Source organism: Panthera uncia, chromosome A2 (assembly GCF_023721935.1).
Source record: "Panthera uncia isolate 11264 chromosome A2, Puncia_PCG_1.0, whole genome shotgun sequence".
Taxonomy (NCBI): domain Eukaryota; kingdom Metazoa; phylum Chordata; class Mammalia; order Carnivora; family Felidae; genus Panthera; species Panthera uncia.
This window is the reverse complement of record NC_064816.1, coordinates 150,800,863-150,824,729: the sequence shown is the minus strand read 5'-3', so window position 1 is coordinate 150,824,729 and position 23,867 is coordinate 150,800,863. Positions and strand designations below refer to the sequence as shown.

General features: G+C 47.0%; 1 protein-coding gene and 1 gene segment (V, D, J or C); one reads left to right on the top strand and one right to left on the bottom strand.

Annotated features, from left to right (window-relative positions):
- Positions 1 to 7,011: 7,011 nt before the first annotated feature.
- On the bottom strand, positions 7,012 to 10,202 carry LOC125930220 (T-cell receptor beta chain V region E1-like). The segment is given in 2 exon segments: positions 7,012 to 9,713; positions 9,992 to 10,202. Coding segments are annotated over 2 exon segments (384 nt in total).
- Positions 10,203 to 14,599: 4,397 nt separating this feature from the next.
- Positions 14,600 to 22,543, top strand: LOC125930479 (putative DBH-like monooxygenase protein 2). The gene is made up of 13 exons (XM_049642305.1): positions 14,600 to 14,887; positions 15,781 to 15,927; positions 16,444 to 16,605; positions 16,819 to 16,902; positions 17,678 to 17,845; positions 18,035 to 18,137; positions 18,326 to 18,492; positions 18,828 to 18,919; positions 19,149 to 19,245; positions 19,406 to 19,465; positions 20,999 to 21,129; positions 21,874 to 21,988; positions 22,301 to 22,543. The coding sequence occupies exons 1-13, from the start codon at positions 14,600 to 14,602 to the stop codon at positions 22,541 to 22,543; spliced, it is 1,857 nt and encodes a 618-aa protein (XP_049498262.1).
- Positions 22,544 to 23,867: the final 1,324 nt, after the last annotated feature.

Genomic DNA, 23,867 nt, shown 5'->3' with positions numbered 1-23,867 from the left:
TCCTGGTCATTCATTTTGCAGAGTTCTGGATAGAGGCTTGAGTCATGGAAGGTTAATACAAAAGTGAACTGAGGCATATGACACAGCAGGTGTAACAGGGAATTGGGGCCAGATTTTGCCATATATGCTTGCCCCTTCTATTATGCCTGCTGCTGCAGGGACTCCATTCTCTGTAACTGTTACTCTTGCATTTTTCTTCCTTACTCCCTGTGTTTTCATCTCACCCCTGCAGCTCCAGTTACCTCCTGAGAGTTTTAATGAATAGTTACTTAAGATCAAAAGCACAAAAACAAAAATGAATTTTAGAGGGTACTGCCTGTGGCCACCACAGGTAGGCTATGGGAAACTTACAGTCTAGCTAGAGGACAAGAGAACTCCTCTCAGGAAGCAAAGTGCCAGCAGGAAATCTTGTCCTCTCTAGGGTTCGAAAACCTTGAACTGAGTAAACCCCAGCTTGCAGTGTTGAAAAGCAACATTTTGTGTACAGATTATTAAGGCAATTGTGAGAACTTTACCTTCAGATATGATATTAACTGACATTTTACCTATGGAAAAACAGATGGTTTTTGCAAGAGAGCACCTTACCCTCTGGAGATGTTTCCCACCTTAAAATGGTACTATGATTTCAGTAGTTTATTCTGTTATCTTATAAGGCTACTTGATTCTAGGTGATAATGCATACGTCAAGGTCACTGCATTCCATGGGCATCAGCCTACTGTCTCACCATTGTCACTGTACAGTGGCTTCCTTGGTTGGAAAATACATTCTGGGGCTCCTGGGTGACTCAGTTGGTTAAGCATCCAACTCCTGATTTTGGCTCAGGTCATGATCTCACATTTCATGAGATCAAGCCCCACAATGGGCTCTGTGCTGACAGCATGGAGCCAGCTTGGGATTCTCTCTCTCTCTCCCTCTCTTTCTGCCCCTTCCCCATTCATTCTCTCTCCCTCCCTCTCTCTCTCTCAAAATAAATAGTTTTTAAAAAGGAAAATACATTCCTTTTTTTGTAGGATATGTAAGGCATTCAGTTAATTCAAGGATGATGGTGCTGGGAAGGTGGCAAGGAAAAGAAAGATCAAATACAGACTATGTCATTTTCAGTAAGGACAATAGCTACTCCCTCCACGATGAAAGGGGCTGCCAGGGGACCTGGGGTACAGCACTACATCAGAACTACATCAGGGCTGAGATTGGTCACTGATGCTGGCACACTGAATCTGCAGCAGTGGTGGTAGGCAGGTGCATAAGCTCCATTTGTCCCCATCACTTTTTTATGGAGCCACTAAAAAGCACTCGGGAGAATGAAGAAGGACTTCAGAACAGACCCGCTTATCTATACGATTCTTAAATTCCTCAAAAGTGAGAGCATTTTGGTGAGAATTCTCATGGGATACAATATTCTCCTGCTCCAAACTGACCCTGAAAAATCCCACTACATTATTTTTCCCCAAACAGCTAATCCCCATTCTGTCCATCTCCCTCCTTCTGAGTGTCTGTCAGGGCAGACCACTAGCCACTCTCAAGAAATTCACATAAACCCTACCCCAGGTAAGAAAACTAGATGTGTTGATTGAACTTCTGTCTCCTGAGAAGAATCCCATTCTCCTCTTTCCCTCAGGGCATCCCTCTGAGGGGTTTTATTATCACATTAGTAGATGTGCAATCAGAATCAACCTGTCAACCAGTAAAGTCTTTCCATCCTCAGTGAACGGTTTATGAAGAAATCTATTTGAGGTCATAGTGTGGCTTAAGGAAAGATTTCCCAGGGCAATTGCTAGTGCAATTTATTTGGATTTTCGGCGCCTAATTTACCTCTGGCCCATTACACTAGAAGTTGGGGATGGAATGTTGTTGAGCATATGTCCAAATCAGTAACAGTTACCCACCTAGAGCAAGTTTCATGGCCAACTGGCGATCTGGAGTCAGGCATTTAGTCTCCACTAGACCCCAGTGGCAAACCAGAAGCTATTTCCCCCCCCCAAAAAAAGGAGCATGAATTTGCTACCATGTTTTGGGATCTCTATTTTGATTTTCTTATTAGGTTTTGACATGAGCTTCATTCAGTACACTAAAGATACTTCCAGCACCATTGAATCAACAGAGTTTACAACTAACAAACAGCCAATTGTACTTCAACCTGTGCTGGCTGCAAAGTCTTCTCTGACTTACTGTCTTCCTAAACTAGCAACTTTATAGATCTCTCATTACATGGTTCAGAGCATGATATCCTAATGAGATGGATGTTGCTTACAAAAGTTAGAGATCTTCAGAGACCATTCTTCACAGTAGGGAGCACAAATATAAAACATGTTCAGTTCAGCAGAGGAATCCAACATATACCTGCCTGTAGTAGCAGGTGGCTGTATTTTACTGGTTGCATCACCTGCCCACTATCACATATCTGCCTTTCCAAGACACCCAGGAAACTTGCTACTCCCTGTTATCTCATCCTACCAACATGGTATCATAAATACAATAGATCAGCCTGGTACCCTTTGAGATTGTCAAGTTCCTTAAAGACTATATTCAGTTTCAGGGGCAGAGCAATAGTGACTGCTTGAGCATGGAGGTAAAAAAATACTGTTGTCCCTGACAAATGAAAACGAATTAATTCTGAGCTTCTCAATGCAATGTACAAAAATACATTTTCCAGATGGATAGTTGCATACTGAGTGTGAAGGACTGAATTTATTTGCTCTAGTAAGGAGGCTACATATGGAACAGCCACTATAATTGGTGTTACCATGCGATAATCAAACACTATCGTTCCCCACCACTCTTATGACATGGCCAACTGAAGAACTGAATGAGATTAAAATACAAATTATCACCCAGCATATTTCAAGTCTGTGTTGGTAGTACTGACCTCAACAATGTGCTGATGGTTTAGATTTACTAAGGGAAAGTCCCACCAACTTTCTCTTAGCCCTTTCTATGATAAAAGCCATCACTTCACAGACCCAAGAGATATTGTAGAGATTCTACCAGTTGTAAAAAACAAATGCACCCCTTCCATTCTCACCAATGCACATAGGAAATATGGAAATAAATTCTAGATGGTTTCAGAGCCCCATTGAATTACTCCAGGGATGACTTAGGTTGAAAAAATCCATTTATCCCTCAATTTTCAAAAGCCCCACACTGATCAGAGGACAGCACTGATTATAAGTCTTCCCTACCACCACAAACACTACAAATTAGTATCAATTCGGAACCCAGAATCTCAAAAAATTTAGCTATGTTCTTGTCCCTAGAGCACAAGTTACCAACTAAATAGACCCAGGTCACCTTTGTATGGGCTAAAAGGGAGACTCTCAATGTTAGAACACGGTCCATTCTCTAGGGTACCAGGTGGGCACCGAATCAGTTTCTGTCACTAACAGGTTTGTGCCCTAGGGAGGATCCCATCACATTTTAGGATGTTGACTCCCATTGGTCCACTATTACCAAATCTGTCAGGTGGTTTTTGTTTGTTTGTTTGTTTCTTTGTTTTGTGTGATATAAATCAAATAAGAACTTGAACTTCCTATCAGTTTCATTCCTGGGGATCCCATTTTTATGGAGAACCCTTGAAAGAATCCTCTTAAGGGCTCCAAAACATCACCACATAACATTGTTTGTTTCCATTTAAGAGTAAGAGAAGCAGATGAATTTAATAACTTAACACTTATCTATTTTCCTGAAACAAGTTAGACTAAAATCTAAGAGGCCCTTTAGTGGGAGACAAATGCCACTGAAAGGGGAGAACACCTGGCAACTATAAGGTTATTTGTTTATTTATTTGCACTTTATGTTTTTAGTAGAAAATATGGTAGAGTCCGCCACTGGTAGAGGATCCTGAACGGTGGGATACATCTTTCTAATTTTAAGTTGCAGCCTTGGGAATCCCTTGTTGCCATGTGTCTAAGCCATATTTTCTATCAGCTCTGTAAGTAACCTTGCCAGAAGTTTCCCTTCCCATCTGCCTTACCCCTTTGTCTCCCTCCATTTGTTCAGAAGTTATGTGGAGAAAATGGAGCAGGGGGAGGGTATTTATCAGTTTCCTCAAATCATAAAACATGTTAGGATTTTGGAGAGCATGCTGCTCCATTGAGTAAGGGGATATCCTCTGAAACCACTGTTCTCAAGGCTGAAAAGCTATGATCCCCAAAGCTAAATGTGAGCGAGTAGGCCAGGATCTCACAAAAACAAGGTGAAGATAAGGCTAGAGCCTATGCTTGTGCACAGAAATTAATGTTAGCTACTGTCCTGATGAGACTTTCAAGACTTCTTACAATTTGCAAGTCTTCCTTTGTGTGTTTGTTTCAAGGACAGGAGGATTTCAGAAACCATAAAATGAGCTCTGTTCCATAGGGAATCAGGGTGGAAAAAAAGCTTTGATTTGAAGTCATTGTCTATAACAATTGGAGTAGAATCAAGTTGCCCATTGGAAGCTAAAGATGGGGGTTGAGAAGCCAGTCCAGGGGCTGACACTGCCAAGGAACCCCAAGATCATTGCTCCCAGGTCTGTTGAAAAGTCAGCAGTACTAGGTACCTTCATTATCTTACTTTGGGGTGTCTGGCAGCTACTTTGACTAAAATCAAACCAGTGCTCCTTGTTGCTCTATGGTTTGTTGTTGTTGGTGGTGGTGGTGGTTTGTTTTTAAGAGATTATTAAATGTTAGTAAATCACATGTAGGATTTGCTTCAACTATAAAATATGCATTCAAACTTGCTTTTGGCTGGCTCTCTGTAGCCCATATCCCTACCTTGAGCTGTTCAGTTGGCATACCTATAATCTCTAGGACCCCATCTACAACAGCAGCCCAAGACGTGGGGCCAATGCTATCCTTAGTTAAGAGAAGTTTAACTCATCACCAAGCCAAACTTGTCATTACCCTTTTCTACTGAATAGCCCAAATCTAGTAACTGGGACTCTGTTCTGTTCCTGCAGTGAAGCAACCCCACCCTACCTTTTAATCCCAGTTCCATTAATGCTGTCTTTGTCTTGACAACCTTGTCTCATTCCCCAGCTCCTATAAGCCTGGGGCTCTGCCTTACTCTTCCTAGATGTTGCTGGAAGCCCATATGAGGTCAGCTTCTTGCTGTCACAACTTCCTGCTGCTGCCTACCTGCCATATAGTTGGTTCTCCTGGCTGCTACCCCCTCGACCGGCCACCTGCCTGACTTCCCTTCGGCCTTCAATATGCTTTGCTGTCTGGATTATGTCAGTTTAGCTGGCTCCCTGCTGTGACTGCTATCCCTCTACTCTTTGATTTCCAACATCTCCCCCTCCAATGTAAGTTTATCTCATTTCTAGAGAAAAGTATGATCCCAGGCTTAGTGTGCCTGAAAGAGCATGGATTTGGGATCCAATTTGGTATTTAATCCCAACTTCAACAGCTACTAACTCTGTGTCCTTAGGCAAGGAATTAAGTAATTTAACCTGTCTTGTTTGAATATATCTATAAAATGGGACGAGTAGTACATAAGATAACTTATGTAAGGCATGGAGCATAATATTTAGCACACAGTAGGCCCTCAATAAGTGATAATCCCATTTTTAAGTCTTTGCCAAGGGATGACTGGTAATCTGTCATCATTTCTTTTTTCTTTTATAATTTTTAAGGTTTTTTTAAAATTTATTTTGAGAGACAGGGAGAGAAAGAGAGAGCATGGGAGGGGCAGAAAGAAAGGGAGAGAGAGAATCCCAAGCAGGCTCTGCAATGTCAGCATGGAGTCCAATGAGGGGCTCGGACTCATGAACTGTGAGATCATGACCTGAGCCAACAAAATCAAGCCAAATTTACTGAGGCTTAACTGGCTGAACCATCCAGGTCTCCCTGTCACCATTTCTTTACATCTGTGTTTGTCTTTCTTCAACTTGGATGGAAATTATTTTCATGTCCACACACACAGACAAAATAAATAAATAAATAAGTAAATCAGGTTATATCCGAGAGCCAGAGAACATTGTGATAGAATTTACCAATATATGTTCCCTTTCCTCAGGTGTCAGGCACCTGTCTTTCCCAGCCTGTATGGAAGAGGCTCTTAGGCATAAAATACAAAAAGGAAGTTTTACAACATTATTGTATTTATTTGGGTAGAGGTCAAAAACTATAACTGCAAGACAAGTACATGGTAATATCATTTAGATAGGCAATTGTCAGATAGAGTTGCTTTGTTTTTGAAGTGTTTCCCTGATTTCAGAAACCCTAAACACTCATTGTACATAATGAGGAGAACCCACAAAAGTAGAAAAATAAGTTTAAATTCACAACCCCAACTATTATACAATTTTGTAAAGTTTTCTAGTATTCTATATTTTCTCCTCAGCTTGGCTAACTGCTAATCTGTGTCAGGATTCATTGTCTACCAACCCCACTTTATTCCAGTTTATCCTTAATAAGCCCCACCAGGGTACTCATGGATGTGTGCCTACACTCAAGGGACTTGCATGGATCCTAAGCCCTAATAATTATTAGCCCGTTATCAACTCCCTCTTCCTAAGCCCAACTGTATCTAAGCCCCTGCCTTCACAGGAGACCCACGCTTGTTCTCCTGCTCAGAAGCCCTGAAATGGTGGTGTAGGGACCATAAATATGGGCTATATTTCTGTTCAGGGCTCAGGAATCTGAATGATAACAAAGAGGCCCCATCCTCCTTCCTCTGCCTCTCAGAGCTGCAAGTGCAATTTTGAGCTCATGTTTTCTGCTCTCCAAGGACCTTCCAAATGAAAGAATAAAGGAGAAGAGGATTTAAAATTTGGAGGAGGTAAAGAGGAAACATGCCTGATATTTCTTGAAAGTCACACCATATCTAGTAAAAGACTGAAAACGGAGTGGGTATTCTACGCACGTATTGATTAATTGAGAGGATGGCTGAGACAAAGGAGAACAAAGTCTTAAGTGACTGTATTTACCTGCCTGTCCTGGAATCCCATAAGTTTCAAAGCAACTCAAACTATGGAGATAACTACAGAGCAGAACCTAATTTACACCATCAAAATATATTACTTTCCCCTTCAAATAATTAGATTTAATATGTATAACTCTCTATTCCCATCTGGAGCCACTGAATCCTAGGACAAGTCTGCAGGGTACTTAGGGTCTCTGCAGGACACCCACCTGACTTGCTGCCACATCGTGTGTGGTCTTCCCTGGGCTCTCTGACCATGTCTGCACCACGACGGGAGCTGCCTTTCTGGAAGGGGCAGAGATGCCTTGTCCCGGTGGCAATGTATTCATTATGCAAAAAGGCAGCATCATGAGGTGTTGAGAGTCACAGATCTGACTTAGAATTCCTCTACTTGAGTCCTAGCTGTATGACGATTACCTGCGTGACATCACTGTTGAGCATCCATTTCCCTATTAAAATAAAAGCAAAAATAAAAAGCAACAAATGGTGGTACTTGCCTAAGAGGGCATTTGAAAGTATTGAATGAGAAAATGAAGCTAAATATACTTTGTAAAGACATGGACAAATCACTCTCACCAGCCTGTAGACAGGAGACGACATCACATAGATCAGTATTTCTTATCTGGATAACGGATAAATAAAATAATCAAAAGCATCAATCAAATTTGATAATCTAATCAAAAAGTGTGAATCCCTACCATCTGCCAATCTAGGAGGGCTAGTTCAATCAGCTAGGAATCGAGGGGCTAGGAAGTGGTATTCAGGCATAGTTCATGGTCCAAGTGAACAGATTTGCTTCTGGGAAGTCTCCAGGGAGCTCCCGGGAACTGGGGTTGAAGCGAACCCATCAACCAGAGCAACGGTGCCCTCCATCGCTCCAGCAGGAGGTGCTTGGCTGAGTTTCAAAAGCTGCCAGCAGAGGGCCTCAGCTTTCCTTAAGGGCAGGTGGCCCAGGCTTCTCTGCCCTGCCATCTCGGTGTATAACAGCCTCTTGCTGGCCTCGGAGGAAGGATCTAAGCGGGGCGTTCTCAGAGGTACCCTTCTTGGAGGGATGAGAGAACAGATACCCAAATGTCCCCAGTGCCCTGGGCCAGGCTCTAGCCCTGCTCCCCATCACCGTTCTTGTCCTCTAGAGCCGCGCAGGTGTTCACCACACACTGGAGAGGGGGCCGAGAGAAGACTCACCTGTGACCCATGCCAGACTATCGGTCTGAGCCGATCATGGAGAACTACGGGCAGATGGTGCCCCCTAGTGGACAAACTCCCTCTCCACAAGCACTGAGGAAAGGACACTTGCCAGCGGCCCAGCCTCGCAGCCACCCAGACCACCATCGGGACTGAGGTTCCTTTGAGATGTCTTCTAGTTCACTCCCACCTTGCACCCCAGTTACCTGCTCGTCTGGGATAGAGATGTTCCGAGCTCGCGGCAGAGTGGAGCAGCAGCCTCTCGGCCTACCGTCTCTGCAGGGCTCCCAGGACCCGGGCCTCTCTCCAGGCCCTGCGCCGGCCTGCTGGTTCTGGTCCATTTGCCTGGGGCCCTAGGCTCCTTGTGTGGCCCTCACTCCGTGTATGACCTTGCTCAGGTTGCAAACCCAGTTCTGAGCTATGGTTTTTTAGTCGACGTTTGGCGAGCCCTCTGCTGTGGCTCCAGACCCTGGTCCTTCCCAGGTCAGGCCCTCTCTGAAGGATTTTACTTCAAAAGAGATCAACTTGAGATTGGGGTGTGAGATGTTTAGGTGGTGGTGAGCACGGCATATGGGGATCTAATTGGAAAAGCGGGTGTTTATTCTAGGGGTGTGGATGAAGGGGCTACCTATTGAGATACGCATTCTTCCTCCTTTCTGAGGTCCCAGAATTTCTCCAGATTTCTTTCCAGCGCTCCTCTGGTATTAAAATGTATTGGCTAGTTATGTAGGCATATTGTGAAGAATCGTGCCGTTCGATCCTCACAGCAAGCTCTGAGCTGGGCGGAGTTACTGTCTGTATTTTATAGGCACAGAAACCAAGTTTCTCCCAAAGGTCCCAAGTGGCAGAGTGGTCTGCAACGGAGCCGTTCGGAGCCTGTGGTCAAATCGCCATGCTACTCAGGCGGAGCGTTCACCAAAAGGGCAGCAGGAAGAGTCTACAGAGAGGCACAGTCGGTTGGCTGTGCGACTCCTGATTTCGGCCCAGGTCATGATCTCACGGTTTGCAAGATGGAGTCCCGGGTCCGGCTCTGCGTTGGCAGCTTGGAGCCTGCTTGGGATTCCCTCTCTGCCTCTCTCTCTTTCTCTTCCTCTCTCTACCCCTTTCCTGCTCCCCCTGGTGCACAGCCTCTTTCTCACACATTCTCTCTCAAAAATAAATAAACTGGGGGAAAAAAAGAGCCTGTTTATAGAAAAGAGGCGACAAGGGAGGATCTGGGGGGGAGAGGAAGCAGGCTTACAGGGGCTGTCGGGGCGGGGGAGGAGGTTGGGTCTGTGGTTGCCAATCCAGGATGGTTTTTATTCATTTGTCCAAGGAGGGTGTCTCACTGTGTCTTTGCTGCAGGTGCAGTACAGGGTTCTGCCCTGGGTCACGTTGGCCACGTGCAGACTCAGCTCCGTGTTATCGACCCGTGTCATCTGGTAATCTGCTCCAGGATGGGATACGACCTCCTTATCCCCGGTACTCCGCAGGGTGGCCAGCAGCTGTAGTTGTCCCTGGAGATCCTGTTGGTACCAGCTCATCCAGGGGTACTGGGAATCCCTCAGGATGCACTGCAGGGTTTTAGCTTGTCCACGAGGTACCAGGACCCACCTGGGCCTTTGCTCCACCAAGCTTGTTGAGGCATCTGAAATACACAGTCAGGCCAGGCTAAAGGTACTGAGGGTAGCGATACCCGCCCCCCCTCCCCCAATTAATCAGCTGCCGCAAAATCTCAGAGGGGGGCCCATGAGCAATGGCAACTGGAGACGGAAGGGATGCTTCCTCAGGGGTAGGAGGTGGGAGGGTGCTATGGCTGGGAGAATCTTGGAAAGCCTGGGATGAGGGAACAAAACTTTCTGTGCCTACTGGTCCCTCTTTCCCTTCCTCAGCCCATGGAGGGGCCTTCTCGGCCTGGCATCTGACCTGTTGTCACGGTGGCCATGAGCACCCAGCCCCACAGAATGGGAAATGGTACCATTGCCTGGGCCCCACGGGCTTTCTCCAGCTCGGCAGCGGGACGGGCCCAATCAGGCAGGAGAGCAGGGTCCTGGTCCCTAAGGTGGCAATCAGTAGCTGACACTCTGGGCCTGAAACTCAAAAGGGAGTGGCTTCTCCAGGAAACTCAATATTTTGTCTCATTTTCTCACCGCGGTTCAGACCCCACGGTTTCCTGTTTCCTGCACACCAACAGCCCTCACATGGGCGTGCACACACTCCCCACATTCACTGAGTGCCTTGGTGAGGGCACTTAGTTTAGTCCTGCTCCCTCTCAGAATCTCTGGGATTCTGGGACACAGACGACAGTGGTTCTGAATCTGTGCCTCAGATCTTCCCGAGGGATTAAAACATCTCAATGCAACCAAGCAGGCTGGTGGATTCAGCGAAGACCTCTCTCCCCCACGTGCAAGAGGCCACACTGGTCAGTGCACAGCGGCCGCTCGTTTCTAATCACACGTGTTCTCCTCTGTAAGGGTAACTGCAAATTAAACATAAGAGGCTTCATTTTCCCTGTTGAAAATAAGGAAAGACACTTAACTCCTGTCCGTTCCCTCAGAGCATTTACTTTAGAAAACTTGTAATTTTAAGTTCTTTCTCTGTTTCTTTGAAATGTGTGTAAATCACCCAGAAATGTTTTTCACAAGGTCCCGCCATCCTCTCTTTGAAATACAAGTATCAGGATGAGCCTAACTAAATTTAGAGCAGATGCCTCCCGCCAAGTTGCAAAACGATTCCCTGTCCTAAAGATATGGCAAGTTACTTTGCCTTTGGGTAAAACAAATTAGCAAACGCAGATGGACACCCCCAGTCACCAAGTGACTGTAAGATGAACTGTGGGTTAACAAAAGTCCTGTCCCGGCCTCTTATTTGAGGTCTGGCTATAGTTTATCTCGAGAACATTTATGTAATGGGTTGTATCTGATTACCTGTATAAAAGGCCGGGATTTCTGTCTGTCTTTGCAACCCCTTAACAAAATGCCTGGGATGTGTATCACATCGGTTTAATGCTTATTCAGTAATGAGACTGCTTTCTTTCTCTCCTACTTTTGGGGAGAGATTTTTCTGAATCGGGAGGAGCTTTGATTTTCAGTTACATCTTTCTGACAACTCACAGCACCGGCCCTACCTAGCAGGTGGCCTTGGGAGTGTTTCTCCCTCTGTAAGATGGAGATAATTATGAAGGTGATTTTATAGGAGTAAATAGATTAATACATGAAAAATTCTTGGAATAGAGTTTGGCACAGACTGAGCACTTAGAGTTGACTCCTGTCACCGCCACGGTTAACTACCAATTCAATTCCAATTTCACAGAATTAATAGCAGCTTTTACGTTGCCTTCTCTCTCAGTCATCAGCTGAGATTAAAATCACAAGATCTTGTAACTTTTTTTTTTAATTTTTTTTTAACGTTTATTTATTTTTGAGACAGAGAGAGACAGAGCATGAACGGGGGAGGGGCAGAGAGAGAGGGAGACCCAGAATTTGAAACAGGCCCCAGGCTCTCAGCGGTCAGCCCAGAGCCCGACGCGGGGCTCGAACTCGCGGACTGCGAGATCATGACCTGAGCCGAAGTCGGACGCTTAACCGACCGAGCCACCCAGGCGCCCCTACTTTTCAACAGTGGTAAGAGGCCTTGTTTTTTCAGAAAGTTTGGAAATCAGCGATCTGGGAAATCAGATGTAAAGGCCCATAGCTACCTTCTCTTCCCCCTCAGAATTTTATGGACAAAAGTAAGGGGACACATAGGGATCTAGCAACTGAACTTTACAATTTCAAGACCTGGGACTGCACCATATTCACGTCAGTGTTCCCAGTGAGGTGTCTGCGCTGTCACAGACACTTGATGAATGAAGAAGACAGCTGGAGCACGATAGGACCGCAGGCCCACCACCCGGGAGACTGCACGTCAGGGAACAGCTGTGGCCTGGTGTCCTGGGGCTTTGCGCCTCCCAGATTCACTAATTTTGTTAATCTGCTCAGGTGTAAATACTTACAACAATATGGTTCCCATGATTCTGGCAAAGGATAACGGTTACTGATGCCATGTGGTGACAGCATAATACAGTTTATAATTCAGTTGGCTCGATGACTTCAAAATTGTGTGTTGTTCATTCAAAAAAACCCCACATTTTCATTATATACAATTTTGTGTATAAAACAAGTTCATTAATATTTTCTATATCTGACTATTTCAAATTTGCATCATCTAATCGTAAAGAAAATATCAATCGCCCTGCATTCTCAGTAACATGTGCTGGTCTCCTTTTGCCTTTCGCTGTCCTGCCTGTTCCCACCCTCATCTCTCCAGGGACGGAGAGGGATGAAGCTCTGGGAAGAATGCCCAAATCGCACATCTTGAATACCAGAAATATGTATGTGCCAGGACAGAGACATCCTCACTTAGCAAGCCACGTGCACTGCATTCTGAGTTTATTCTGGGGGAGAGTTGCTCTGGGGATCAGAGGGTAGAAGGGAAGGGGGCTGGGAGAGGGAGCAAACCATAACTGGGGGAACAGGTGAACAGGGAGAGAAAAGGCCAGTGGGTGGCCAGAAGGAGACCAGGAACAGAAACCGTGAGCTGCAGGCGCGGGCTCCCAGCTTTCTCCCTGAGGCAGGCTCTCTGGCCGGTAGACAGATTGCAGGATAAGGGATCCTGGCCCCATCTTGGTTTATAGGACGGGCTGCCTGTCTCCCTGCCACCCCCTCCCTTAGCCTTAATCCCCAAATGCGATTGGGATCAGAATGTCTCTGATACTCCTGTTATCTCCTCCCTGGATTCCTGCTCCTCAAGGTCATTGCGTCCCAAGGCTCCTCCTCTGGTCTTGGCCCTGCTCCCATCCTGGGCCAAGGTAAACCTCTTCCTTCCAGATGACTGCCAGCAATCTCCCCTCTCTCAGAGAAGGCATGGGAAATGGGTTTTCTTCTCCCACTGCACCCCAGTTCCAACTCAGGTGCTCACAGAGCCTGCCAACCACCCCAGCTGGGTCCATACCAGCTTTGATGAACTTAACTGATACTGAAAAGAATATGCATGTCCCAGATGGAGGCGTAAATAGATGCCCCAGCTCCTACCCACTTCTGAGCTGACTTCCTGTGTGATGTGTGGTCTAATTTCTGTGCTGGCAGATGCCCCCTGGACACATGTCCTTGTTGATTTTTCAGAGCCTCTCCATTGCCTGACGCAGGAAGGACGCTGGGGGTCAGTGAGGTGATTTCTGGCTCAGGCCCAGCTGTGTCATAGCTTGGGCAGAAAGAACTCTGGAAATAGAGTGAGATGTGGGTCCCCTCCCTAAGAAGCAACCAGCAGATGATAACCCCTTCCACCAGGGCCAGCCACAGTGGGGAAGGCCTGGCAGGTGGCTGGGTGCCTTGTGGGTGTCTGTAACCTAAGCAAATAATGGAACGGGCACTGGCCTGGGGGCAGAGCCCCTGTGTTCTTGTGTTAGCTCTGCCTCTGACTGGATGGGGGGGTCAGGCACTCCTCATGTTACCTCTTGGTATTTCCCTTTCCTCATTGAAAATTAAGTGGATTGCAATCCTTGAAAAATGAAGTGTGTCTAAAATTCCTTTTCACTAAAATTCCTTTTTCTAAAATTCATTGCCTGGCAGTAGTGTCTATTTCTCGGTAAATCTGGTGTCCTAATATTCTAACACTCCTTCTGTGTCTTTATTGCCTGAATACCAAAGCCCCCTAGTGGAGAGTCAACTAAATGTGACTTCTCTGGCAGGCAATTCATGGAAGGAAGGGTAAAGCACCAAACATCCCAAAGGCCAGTTTACATTTATCCCCCTATCTCTCCCTCTTCTTTCCTTCCCCTCCTCCTCCTCCCTGCTGCTCCCCAGGAATGTGCAGAAACTCAAGACTGCCTCAGACTCACCCATCTGGAAAGCTGATTATGGTTCCTTCACCTCTGTGTGTCCTTCCAGGGATTAGTAGCAAAGACTCCTCCGGGAGATGGAAATCGTAGCCTTCCCCAAACACCCCATCAAAAACTTCTCTCCTTCCTCTGCTGCATGTAATCAGCCCTGCCCCCACCCCCGGCTATGCACCAATTCCAGATATAGAAAAATGCCCATAAAAACTGGGTGGGGACAGGTGCCAGAGGGCAGGGTGCTCAGTAAGGACATCCAAGGATATAGGGATGGGGCAGAGGTGCAGAAAGGGAGAAAGAAAGGTGAGGGAGGAGAGACAGGGAGAAACCCAACCCCCTTGATTCTGTAGGGTCCCCACTGGCAGGACCCTCGCATGGGGTCGGGGTGGAAGAGTCTAAATGACCCACTCCTGAGAATTTCATGTCAGGTGCCTGCTCCAGGGCAAGAGCAATCTGCTCTGTACCCTCTCTGACCACCTCACACCTCATAACCTCCAGGGTTATGTAAGTGGCACCACTTGGAATCCAGGGGATAATCAGATCAGAAGAGCCCCAGTCTGTCCCTCCCCTATGGCACGGTGCCTAGCACAGGTAGAGGCACATATAAATCCATACTTCTTGAGTGTCCATCTGTAGGAGAGATGCTCCAGACCCCAGGAGCCATGACCTGTGCCCTTCTCTTCAGGCTTCTCCTACTTATGACTCTGGCAGCCCTCTTCCAAGGCAAACGCTTTGGCCCCACATCTCGCCTGCGTTATTCCAGGTTCCTAGATCCTTCCAATGTCATTTTCCTGCGCTGGGATTTTGACCTTGAGGCTGAGATCATCACGTTTGAGCTCCAGGTCCGGACAGCCGGCTGGGTGGGCTTGGGTGTCACAAATCGCTACACCAGAGTGGGGAGCGATCTGGTGGTTGGAGGAGTCCTGCCTGATGGCAATGTCTATTTCTCGGTAAGTCTGAGGGTGACTCCCTTCCAAGGATGAGGGTCTCTTGCTGGGTTGAGGATGACTCTGAGTCCAGGAAGGATCCAGATTTTCCAAACTTATCCAGGCACACACCCAGAACACCAGCTGACTTCTGACCTCTCCCTGTAGAAATGGTCCACTGGAGAGTTTCAAACTAGGTCTTCCAGATTGCGTGTCCCTAAGGTGCTAAGGAGTGGAACCACTGTGCTGAGAGAGGGTCCTGCATGACTAAAAGCAGGACAATGAGGGAGAGTCAACGCTGTTTGAAGCAGTCTTCAGCCTTAGCTTCTATTAAGCTCAGTTGGGTAGACCACAACATAAAATAGTCTAATAAACACAGTAGCAGCTACCATAGTAATAGCTTAAAATTGTAATGTACTTTTGATTAACCAGGCATTGTTCCACAATCTTTGCTTGTTAAACCTCACAGCCTCACTATGAGGTGGATGATTATGACCCTATTTTACAGATGAAGAAGCAACTCACCCATCTCCCAACCTCACCCATCTGAACTGCATTTGTATGGGGAAGGGTCAATGTTATGAGCCACAAGAGAGGACAGATAGCATTGAGAGTCCAGAGGGTATGTGACTTTTCACGGGCTAGAGATGCAGGAACACTAGGATTTATGGACTTGCGATTTGGAATGGGAGAAGTAAATCAGGGTCAGCTGGCGAAATTCCATCAGAGTTTGTTCATCCCTCTGCCTGAGGATCCACTTTGATGCCATGCTCTGTCCCTGGAGCAAACTACAAAATGAAGAAGACCTGGGTTCTGCTAACTTAGTACCTTGGGGGAGCTAAAGGGTCACTAGCCGCTCCACAGTCATGACCACTGGAGTTTCCTGTTTTTACTCTTTGACCTTCACTGGACCCCAGGATCAGCACCTGGTGGATGAAGACACCTTGGAGGAGGACGGGAGCCAGGATGCTGAGCTTCAGGGGCTGACAGAAGACGCTGTCTTCACCACCATGCGCTTCTCCAGGCCCTTCCGCTCCTGTGATGCCCATGACCAAGACATTACGGTAAAATAGGAAGGGGAGGGAAGCATTCGATTACAAGCAGCTTTTCCTTCTGGGTAGGCGGAGTCACTCCCCATCCGGAATGTGCCTGTATCTCAGGTGGCAGGCACAGTTCCCAGGGGTTCTGTCCCTCTGCGCCTTTCCAGGCACCTCCCCAGTCATGTCCCTCCCCAAATCCACAAGCCCTCTACAAGGGGATTGATTTCCCACTGATTCAGCATCCACCCCACCCTCCCCTGGCTTCCCCTATCCAAGAACCTTGCTTGATTTTACGGAACTTTAGTGTGTCACTTCTCAGATGTGGATATAAGCATTGAGAGGGAATGTGACTTGCTTTTATTTCCAGCAAGTTGGCCTCTGAGGTAGAACTAGAACCCGATGGTTTCGATCCCCCAGTCTGAAGCTCCTTCCATTCCACTGTGTAGATGTGAGCAAGTGGCTTGTGTCAGTCCTTGGGTGTGGGTATGTGCAAAGTGCTACTCACGGGCAGAAGCACCTCAATGCCAATCACACCCCCAGAGTGACACCATAAGGGTTCTGGCTGCCTATGGCCTGGATGACACTCTGAAGCTGGATCGGGACCGTACTTTTGTCAAGTCCATCTTCCTGCTACAAATAGTCCACCCTGATGACCTTGACATCCCTGAGGACACCATCATCCATGACTTGGAACTCACTGATGTAAGAGCCCTCCACCCCACCCAGCCATCTCCCAGCCCCCTTCCCACTCAATCATGACCCTCCTCTTGCACCCAATACTCAGTACATTCCTTGAATTGAGATTGCTATGACTTCCTCAGTCCGCTGAGGACTGCCAAGCTAGCCTGTCCCTTCCCCGGCTTCTCTGAGAGCCTCATTTCCCAACCAGCTCAGCCTCTGTGTGTCCTTCTCCAGTTCCTCATTCCAGAGGATGACACCACATATGCCTGCACCTTCCTCCCTCTCCCCATCGTCAGCAAGAAGCATCACATCTTCAAGGTAGGGCGAACCAGATGTTGCTAAGGCAGTTGAGCAGCGCTGTGAGCGCAGCCAGCTCTGGAAGGATGATGTTCAGAAAACTGCTGAGAGGAAGCTGGAGAGAAGTAGCTGGGAGCACAGCGAGGCCAGGCCAGATTTGGTGGAGGTGGTAGTTTCATGATTTCTTGAGCCCAACACTGTTCTATTTGAGTCCCACAATGCAGCAGAGATTTTGATGAAGGTAACAAATTAGTGTTTCCGAAGGGCAAAATACAAGCCCCACATTGGGCCTAGAATTGTGCTCATAGCCCAGGAGGAAGTTCAGGCTGGGGGTCATGGCCAAGGGCTGTCAGGTCCATGAAGTCTGGCTAGAGGGAACTTCAACTTGGCCACCTGATTTCATAGTTGAGTGATTTCAAGTTTTGATCTTACAATAACTAGCAAATGTGTGGGAGCCAATTTTTTTCTTTAAGACGCGAATCCAATGAGGCATGTGCTCAGATATTATAGACTAGTAAGATTACTAAGGGAAAGTCAGAAGTCATGAGGATATTCTCTGCTAGACTTGGCATGTTGTGCACTCAGGGAAGGACTTTAAAAGGGTGGAGGCTGAGAGAGAAATCAGACAGAGTCAGGGTAAGTGATGGGTTGGGGACAAAAAAACAGAGAGCAAATAGAAAAGAAAGAGAAAGAGAAGTGGGAAATGGGTATAGTTTTCTTTGGGGCAAAGGGATGGGAGAAATAGGACTTGACATAGAAGATCTTGACTCTGATCTGCCTTCCTTCCCTCACCCAGTTTGAGCCCAAGCTGCTCAAGCACAACGAGACGATGGTGCATCACATCCTGGTTTATGCCTGTGGCAATGCCAGTGTTCTCCCCACGGGCATCAGTGACTGCTACGGGGCTGACCCTGCCTTCTCCCTCTGCTCGCAGGTCATCGTGGGCTGGGCTGTCGGGGGCACAGTGAGTCTTGTGATGAGGGAAATAGGTGGCTAAGTGTGTGCATGTTGTCAGGCTACTGGGATTGCTGGACTGATGGAAGGCCAGGAGATGGGGGAGGTCTGGGATGAGGGCCATAAAACATGGGCAGGTGCTGGTCCCTGCACCTAGCACCAAGCCCTTCCCGCTGCCAAATCTTCCTCCATCCAACAGAGTTACCAGTTTCCAGATGATGTGGGTGTCTCTATTGGGACTCCCTTAGACCCCCAGTGGATCCGATTGGAGATTCATTACAGCAATTTTCACAACGTTCCAGGTGAGCATCTGGAGCATTTATAGAAGAAGAACTGGTGTGCCTGGCTGATTCCTTGAGGTGTTGGGAAGGTGCTGCGGGATGCACACTGGCTCCTTTTGGCCACAGCCCTTCCCTGTCTTTCCTGGGCCTCTTGCTCCCACATGGTGACCAGCTCTCTTACCTTCTGTGATTCTTCCATTCTGCACCAGGCGTGTACGACTCCTCAGGCATCCGATTATACTACACGGCAAAGCTGCGCAAATACGACATGGGAGTCCTCCAGCTGGGTTTCTTCACTTTCCCCATCCACTTCATACCCCCAGGCGCGGAGTCCTTCCTGTCCTATGGGCTGTGTAAGACGGAGAAGTTTGAGGAGGTGAAGCTGGGAGGCACATCCTCCCCAAGGTTCCTTGTTTCCCGTCACAGATCTGGGCTGGTCCATAAGCACACACAGCCTGAGCCCTGGACCCGGAGAATAGCTACCTATGTTCAGGAAAACCTATAATCTGGATCATGCAAGGGAAGGAAGGAGTCAGGGCTTTGGGGCCAGGGGGTGGGGCAGGAAGAGGGTCCAGGAGGGCCCAGTAAGAACTAAAGGGGCTCGTGTCAGTCATAGGAGGAAGATGTCAAATATTAACGGGGAAAAATCAAGGAACAGGGCAAGATGAGAGTTCTTAACAAATCAGATGTGTCTTCTCCTCCCTGCCACAGATGAATGGGGTCCCAGTGCCTGACATACAGGTATATGGCTACCTGCTCCACACCCACCTGGCTGGCCGTGCTCTGCAGGCTGTGCAATACAGGTAAGGGAAGACATGGACTTGAAGCTTTCCCATCTGCATGTGGGAACAAATGTGAGAATAGTTACTTATTCTGCAGCCTAAGGTTATGCTTGGTTGGGAGTAAGGAGGAGCTAGAACTACCCATAGAATAGAGGTGACCAGAATAAAGCTGTGGAAGGAGGAGCTTTTTTGTTTTACGGTAAATCTTTGCCCACAGTATGAGCACATTACACTGCTTTGTTCCCTCTAGAAATGGAACACAACTCCGAATAATCTGCAAAGATGATCTCTACGACTTCAATCTGCAGGAGACTCGAGATTTACCTTATCGAATGGAGATTAAACAGGTGGGAGCCTGCAGGGAGGTGTGACTGGAGACAGGCTGGGGAGGCAGGATCAGAGCTCATCCCTGTCAGCCAAGGGGGTTCTCAGGCAGTAGCAGTCCTTCTGTGTTTTGAAAGACACAGAATGGGTCTGAAGGGGTCCTTCACGTTTCACTCCGAATAGGGAGATGAGTTGCTGGTGGAGTGTCATTACCAGACGCTGGACCGGGACTCCTTGACTTTTGTGAGTACCTCCCTCCCCACCATGGTCAAGGACAGTAGCCTCAGAATAGACCCCAACCCTGGCCTTGGCTGTTAAGTGACTGATTGTTCCAGCTGAAGCCCCTTTCTTCCTCCAATGATATTATTTACATGGGGCTTTTCATGCTCTCACATCACAGTGATTTTAAGATGGGTACAAGGATTCCCTATTATCTGGTGTCAATGACCCACTAAGACAATGGACATACAGCATGTTATAGCGACCAAGAGCTTGGTCTCTTTGCCTGGGTTTGAATGCCAACACAACTATTAGTAGTTTTCTAACCTTAGGCAAGTTATTCAATCTCTTTGTGCCTCAGTTTCTTAATTCATATAAGAACTAACAATACTATCTCATAATATTGTTGTGAGAGTTGATTAACATATGTAAAACAATGGGGCACCCGGGTGGCTCAGTCGGTTAAGTGTCCGACTTCGGCTTGGTCATGATCTCACAGTTCATGGGTTCGAGCCCCATGTCGGGCTTTGTGCTGACAGCTCAGAGCCTGGATCCTGCTTTGGATTCTGAGGCTCCCTCTCTCTCTGCTCCTCCCCACTCATACTCTGCCTCTCTCTGCCTCAAAATAAATAAAAATTAAAAAAAAATAAAACATCTAGATCATTGCCTGACTTATAGTAGATGTTCAATTAGACTTAGCTATTATTCTTTTTTTCTTAAGGTTTTTAAAAATTTATTTATTGAGAGAAAGAGAGAGAGAGAAAGAGAGGAGGCGGAGGGGCACCGAGAGAGAGAAGGAGACAGAGAATCCCAAGCAGGCCCTGAGCTGTCAGCCACAGAGCCCAACAGGGGTCTTGAACCCATGAACCGTGAGACCATGACCAGAGACAAAATCAAGATCAGCTGCCTAACCAACTGAGCCACCCAGGCACCCTATGAGTTAGCTATTTTTCTTATGGTCACAAGGAAACCCAGCCATTTATATATCAAAAGTAGTTTCAGTGTTTATAGGATTCCTAAGGGGTTGTGTGCTATTGAGGAAGAAACTATAGCCATATATACTATGATGCAAAGTAGAAAGTAATATATACTGTAAGAGACAGATGGGGAAAATGCACTAGGGGATTCACAGGGAAAAACCATAAGGTCCTACTACAGTGAACTGAACATGTGATATATTTGAATGGGTCTTGCTTTAGACACATAGAGATGGAGAGCTCAGAAGGGAGTGGCTTTTTTTTGGAAACTCAGTATCTTCTCTCATCTTCTCAACCATCTTCTCAAACCAGAGCAGTGGCTGTGGAAATGTAGTGGATAGGGCAGATATATGGAATATTTCTTTGAAAATAACATCAATGAATGCCCACCAATCAGAAAAGGAAAGGGTAGCTAAGAAGTAGTAATTAACACTCAGTGAGCTTGTTGCAGGCTAAGGGAAAAGGAAAACAGAATCATTGGTAGAATGACACATAATCTATTTTCTGCCTGCCTTGTTCCCTTCTCTCTGCTTGCCTTTGTATCTTTCTGTTCCATTTCTGGCTCTCTTTTCTTCTCCAGGGGGGTCCCAGCACCATTAATGAGATGTGCCTCATCTTCCTCTTCTACTATCCCCGAAACAACATCTCCAGCTGCATGGGGTACCCTGACATCATCCACGTGGCCCATGAGCTGGGGGAGGAGGTATCAGAGTGAGTCATCCTGGAAGATAAGACCTTCAATTGTGTGTGGGAGGGGTCTTGGGGAGGACGAGGAAGGAGGAAAAGGAAGAGCACCTACTACCCCCTACACTAGTGAGTTAGGATTCCTCAGCAGGCTCCCTGGTTAGCCCCTGCCTTCTTAATGCCTGCTTCTGTCAGCGTCTGACTCTTGAAGCTCTGATGTAAGATAGAAGATTTTTCCATATTAGTGAGGTCATTCAGAAAAGCAGATAAGAACTGACCTCTAAAAGTTAGATCACTTATGTACAAATTCTTTGCCTTTTTCTCATGCCCTACCTGACAGTCAAAGACTGTTTACTTTCAAGTAGTGACCCCTAATTATTCAGGGTTAGGGTTGTCTCTGAGATTCTAATGAAAGTTCTGATCATCCTTTCCAAGGAAAATGCACATCTGTGCAGACACACACATTTCACATACTATTTCAGGGCATTTATAGGTTCCCTGAAGTCACTCCATCGACTTTCTTGAACTTCATGGCCCTCAGATTAAGAACCACTTTTTAAAGAGTCAAGAGTTTCTCTTTTTCACTTAAAAAATGCTCATCTCTGAGTTTTGATATTTCTCCTTCTGCCAAATTCATCGTGGTCATATTAAATTGTGAGGCATTCTTTTTGGTTTATGCTGACCTAGAAATTATGCTAACAAAAGTGAGGCTATTTTGTCAAAGCTTTAAGTTGACCCTATCTTATTGTGTGTTCCCCTTGCCCATGGCAGTTCCATGGAGGGCATGATGGCCATGAACAATGTTGAATGGACCCCAGAGAACATTAAGAAGGCTGAGAAAGCCTGCAAGGAGGCCCAGCAGACAGTGATAATAAAGACCATTGATGTGAGTGTTCCAAGAGACACCACCCTCTCAGGGTTAGGGATGGAGGGGGGTGGAACGGTGTTGGAAAAAGCCAGGAAAAGAAAGAAGGAGGTAGGTGAATGGCAGTGGTAAGAACACTGGGTCAGGGAAGCAAGGGCTGGGGAGCAGAGAGATGGGGTGGTGCTGTTCTGGATTGTGGGGTTGTTGGAATATCCCAGTTGGTTTGTGAGGCTGCAAGGACTGGGGATCACTAAGTAAGTGCACAAGAAAGGAAATGAGGGTGGGAGAAGCTTCTGCCCTTACCCATTTCCCCCCATTTTCCTTCTCCTACAGGAGGTAGTGGAAAACACAACAGGCTGGATTCCAGAAATTATCCGTGCTCCTCGGGGACCCTGCTTGGAGTCCTCCGGAGGCAAAGTGGAGCCCCAGGACAAAACCCCTGCAGGCTTCAGGGCTGCACCAATTGCCCTCTTGGGCTCCAGCACTGCTACCCTGAGGTGCCTCCCTCTGGCTGCCCTCTTGTTTGGGCAGGGGGCTCTTTCTTGGCTTCTTGCCACCCTGCAGGTTGGAGTCTGATACTATCTCCTTATGTCAAATACTCAGGTTCCTCTCTGCTCAGCCCTCCCCTTATTACCAAATACAGAAATTCTGCTCTGCTTGGGCTCTCCAAAGCCCCCCATCTGTTGCCCCTTCCCATGACCCAGGCCTGAGGACATCGTGGGCCTGGGGATTGCACTTATTCTGTAAAGACTCTTCCATGCCTAGGGATACAATTCATCCTTTTGGGGACCAAAAAGGTCCATATTTGGGACCATATGTTTTCTGACAAAGTAAGGATTCAAGGCTGGGTGTGCACCACTCTCTGAGAAGTTTGATGCTCCAGCTTACCCAAGGGGATACCATTTGGGGAGGTGGGAGCTTGAATGCAGAGGGAGAGCCCTGTAAACCCTCCTCTACCCATGCTGACCCTAAAGGGGGCTCCTGTTTCTCTTTTCTTATGGCATTTTTCGCCTCACCTTCCCTATGAGTCAGAGGCAGGAAGCCACATGTATGATTGGTGGGAAAGGGAGAGGCTCTGTTTATAAGGGACAAAACTCAAGACATCAGATTAAATAGAACTGAACTTGCTTCCTGTTGCCATCTCCTTCCTTTGAGACTTTGGTCCAGGAGAGGCAGCTGGGAGGTCTCTTGAATGGCTCAGTATAAAGCACCTGGAGGACATTTAAGGACCTGGTTGTCCCAAATGCAACATCTAATGCAGTCCTTGCTCTCCTCACCTGTGCCTCTATTATCAGTTGATCTTTATTCCACCAAGTGTCACATTCTCAACACTCAGATTGCTAGGTGTCAAGAGCCTAACTAACCAGGAAGGCTGAATTGGGCTCTGAAAAGAGGTCAAGGCCAAGGAGGAGAGGAGTAGTCCTTAGCTCTGGAGCCCAGGGCATGTCAAAAAGGTTCACATGGACACAGAAGGGAGTAGGCACAAATGGTTTGTGGAATCAGACTGCAATTTGGAACCACAGTTGACAGGAAAGGTTTATTGGTGGTGGCTGCTCTGAGCTTCTGGGGACATTTCTGTCTTCTAAGCTTAAGAATAATCTCTGTAGAACCGTGTCCTTTGAGATTTAAAGTCACCATGCTACAATAGGAATTGCCTTGTTCTTTGTTCATGTGCTCTGGAAGGGACCCCTACTCTGGCTATCCCAGTGTGTTTAGAGGGATCTTAATCTCTGAGAAACCAGGGATCTGGCCTGAGTAAATTGTTTACTACTGCTCGAGGAGCCAAGTCTTGATCTCACATCATAGCCCTGCTTCCTGGCACAGCAACCTCTGGGATTGGTGAGGTGTATGCGCGATAACGAGCCCGTTACCTTTACTGTCACTTCTTCTGGAGAATTCT

Coding starts and splice junctions, on each gene's coding strand:
- LOC125930479 (XM_049642305.1), top strand. CDS start 14,600: ATGACCTGTGCCCTTCTCTTCAGGCTTCTCCTACTTATGACTCTGGCA. Junction 16,903..17,677: donor AGAAGCATCACATCTTCAAG/GTAGGGCGAACC, acceptor TCCCTCACCCAG/TTTGAGCCCAAGCTGCTCAA. Junction 21,989..22,300: donor TGATAATAAAGACCATTGAT/GTGAGTGTTCCA, acceptor CTTCTCCTACAG/GAGGTAGTGGAAAACACAAC.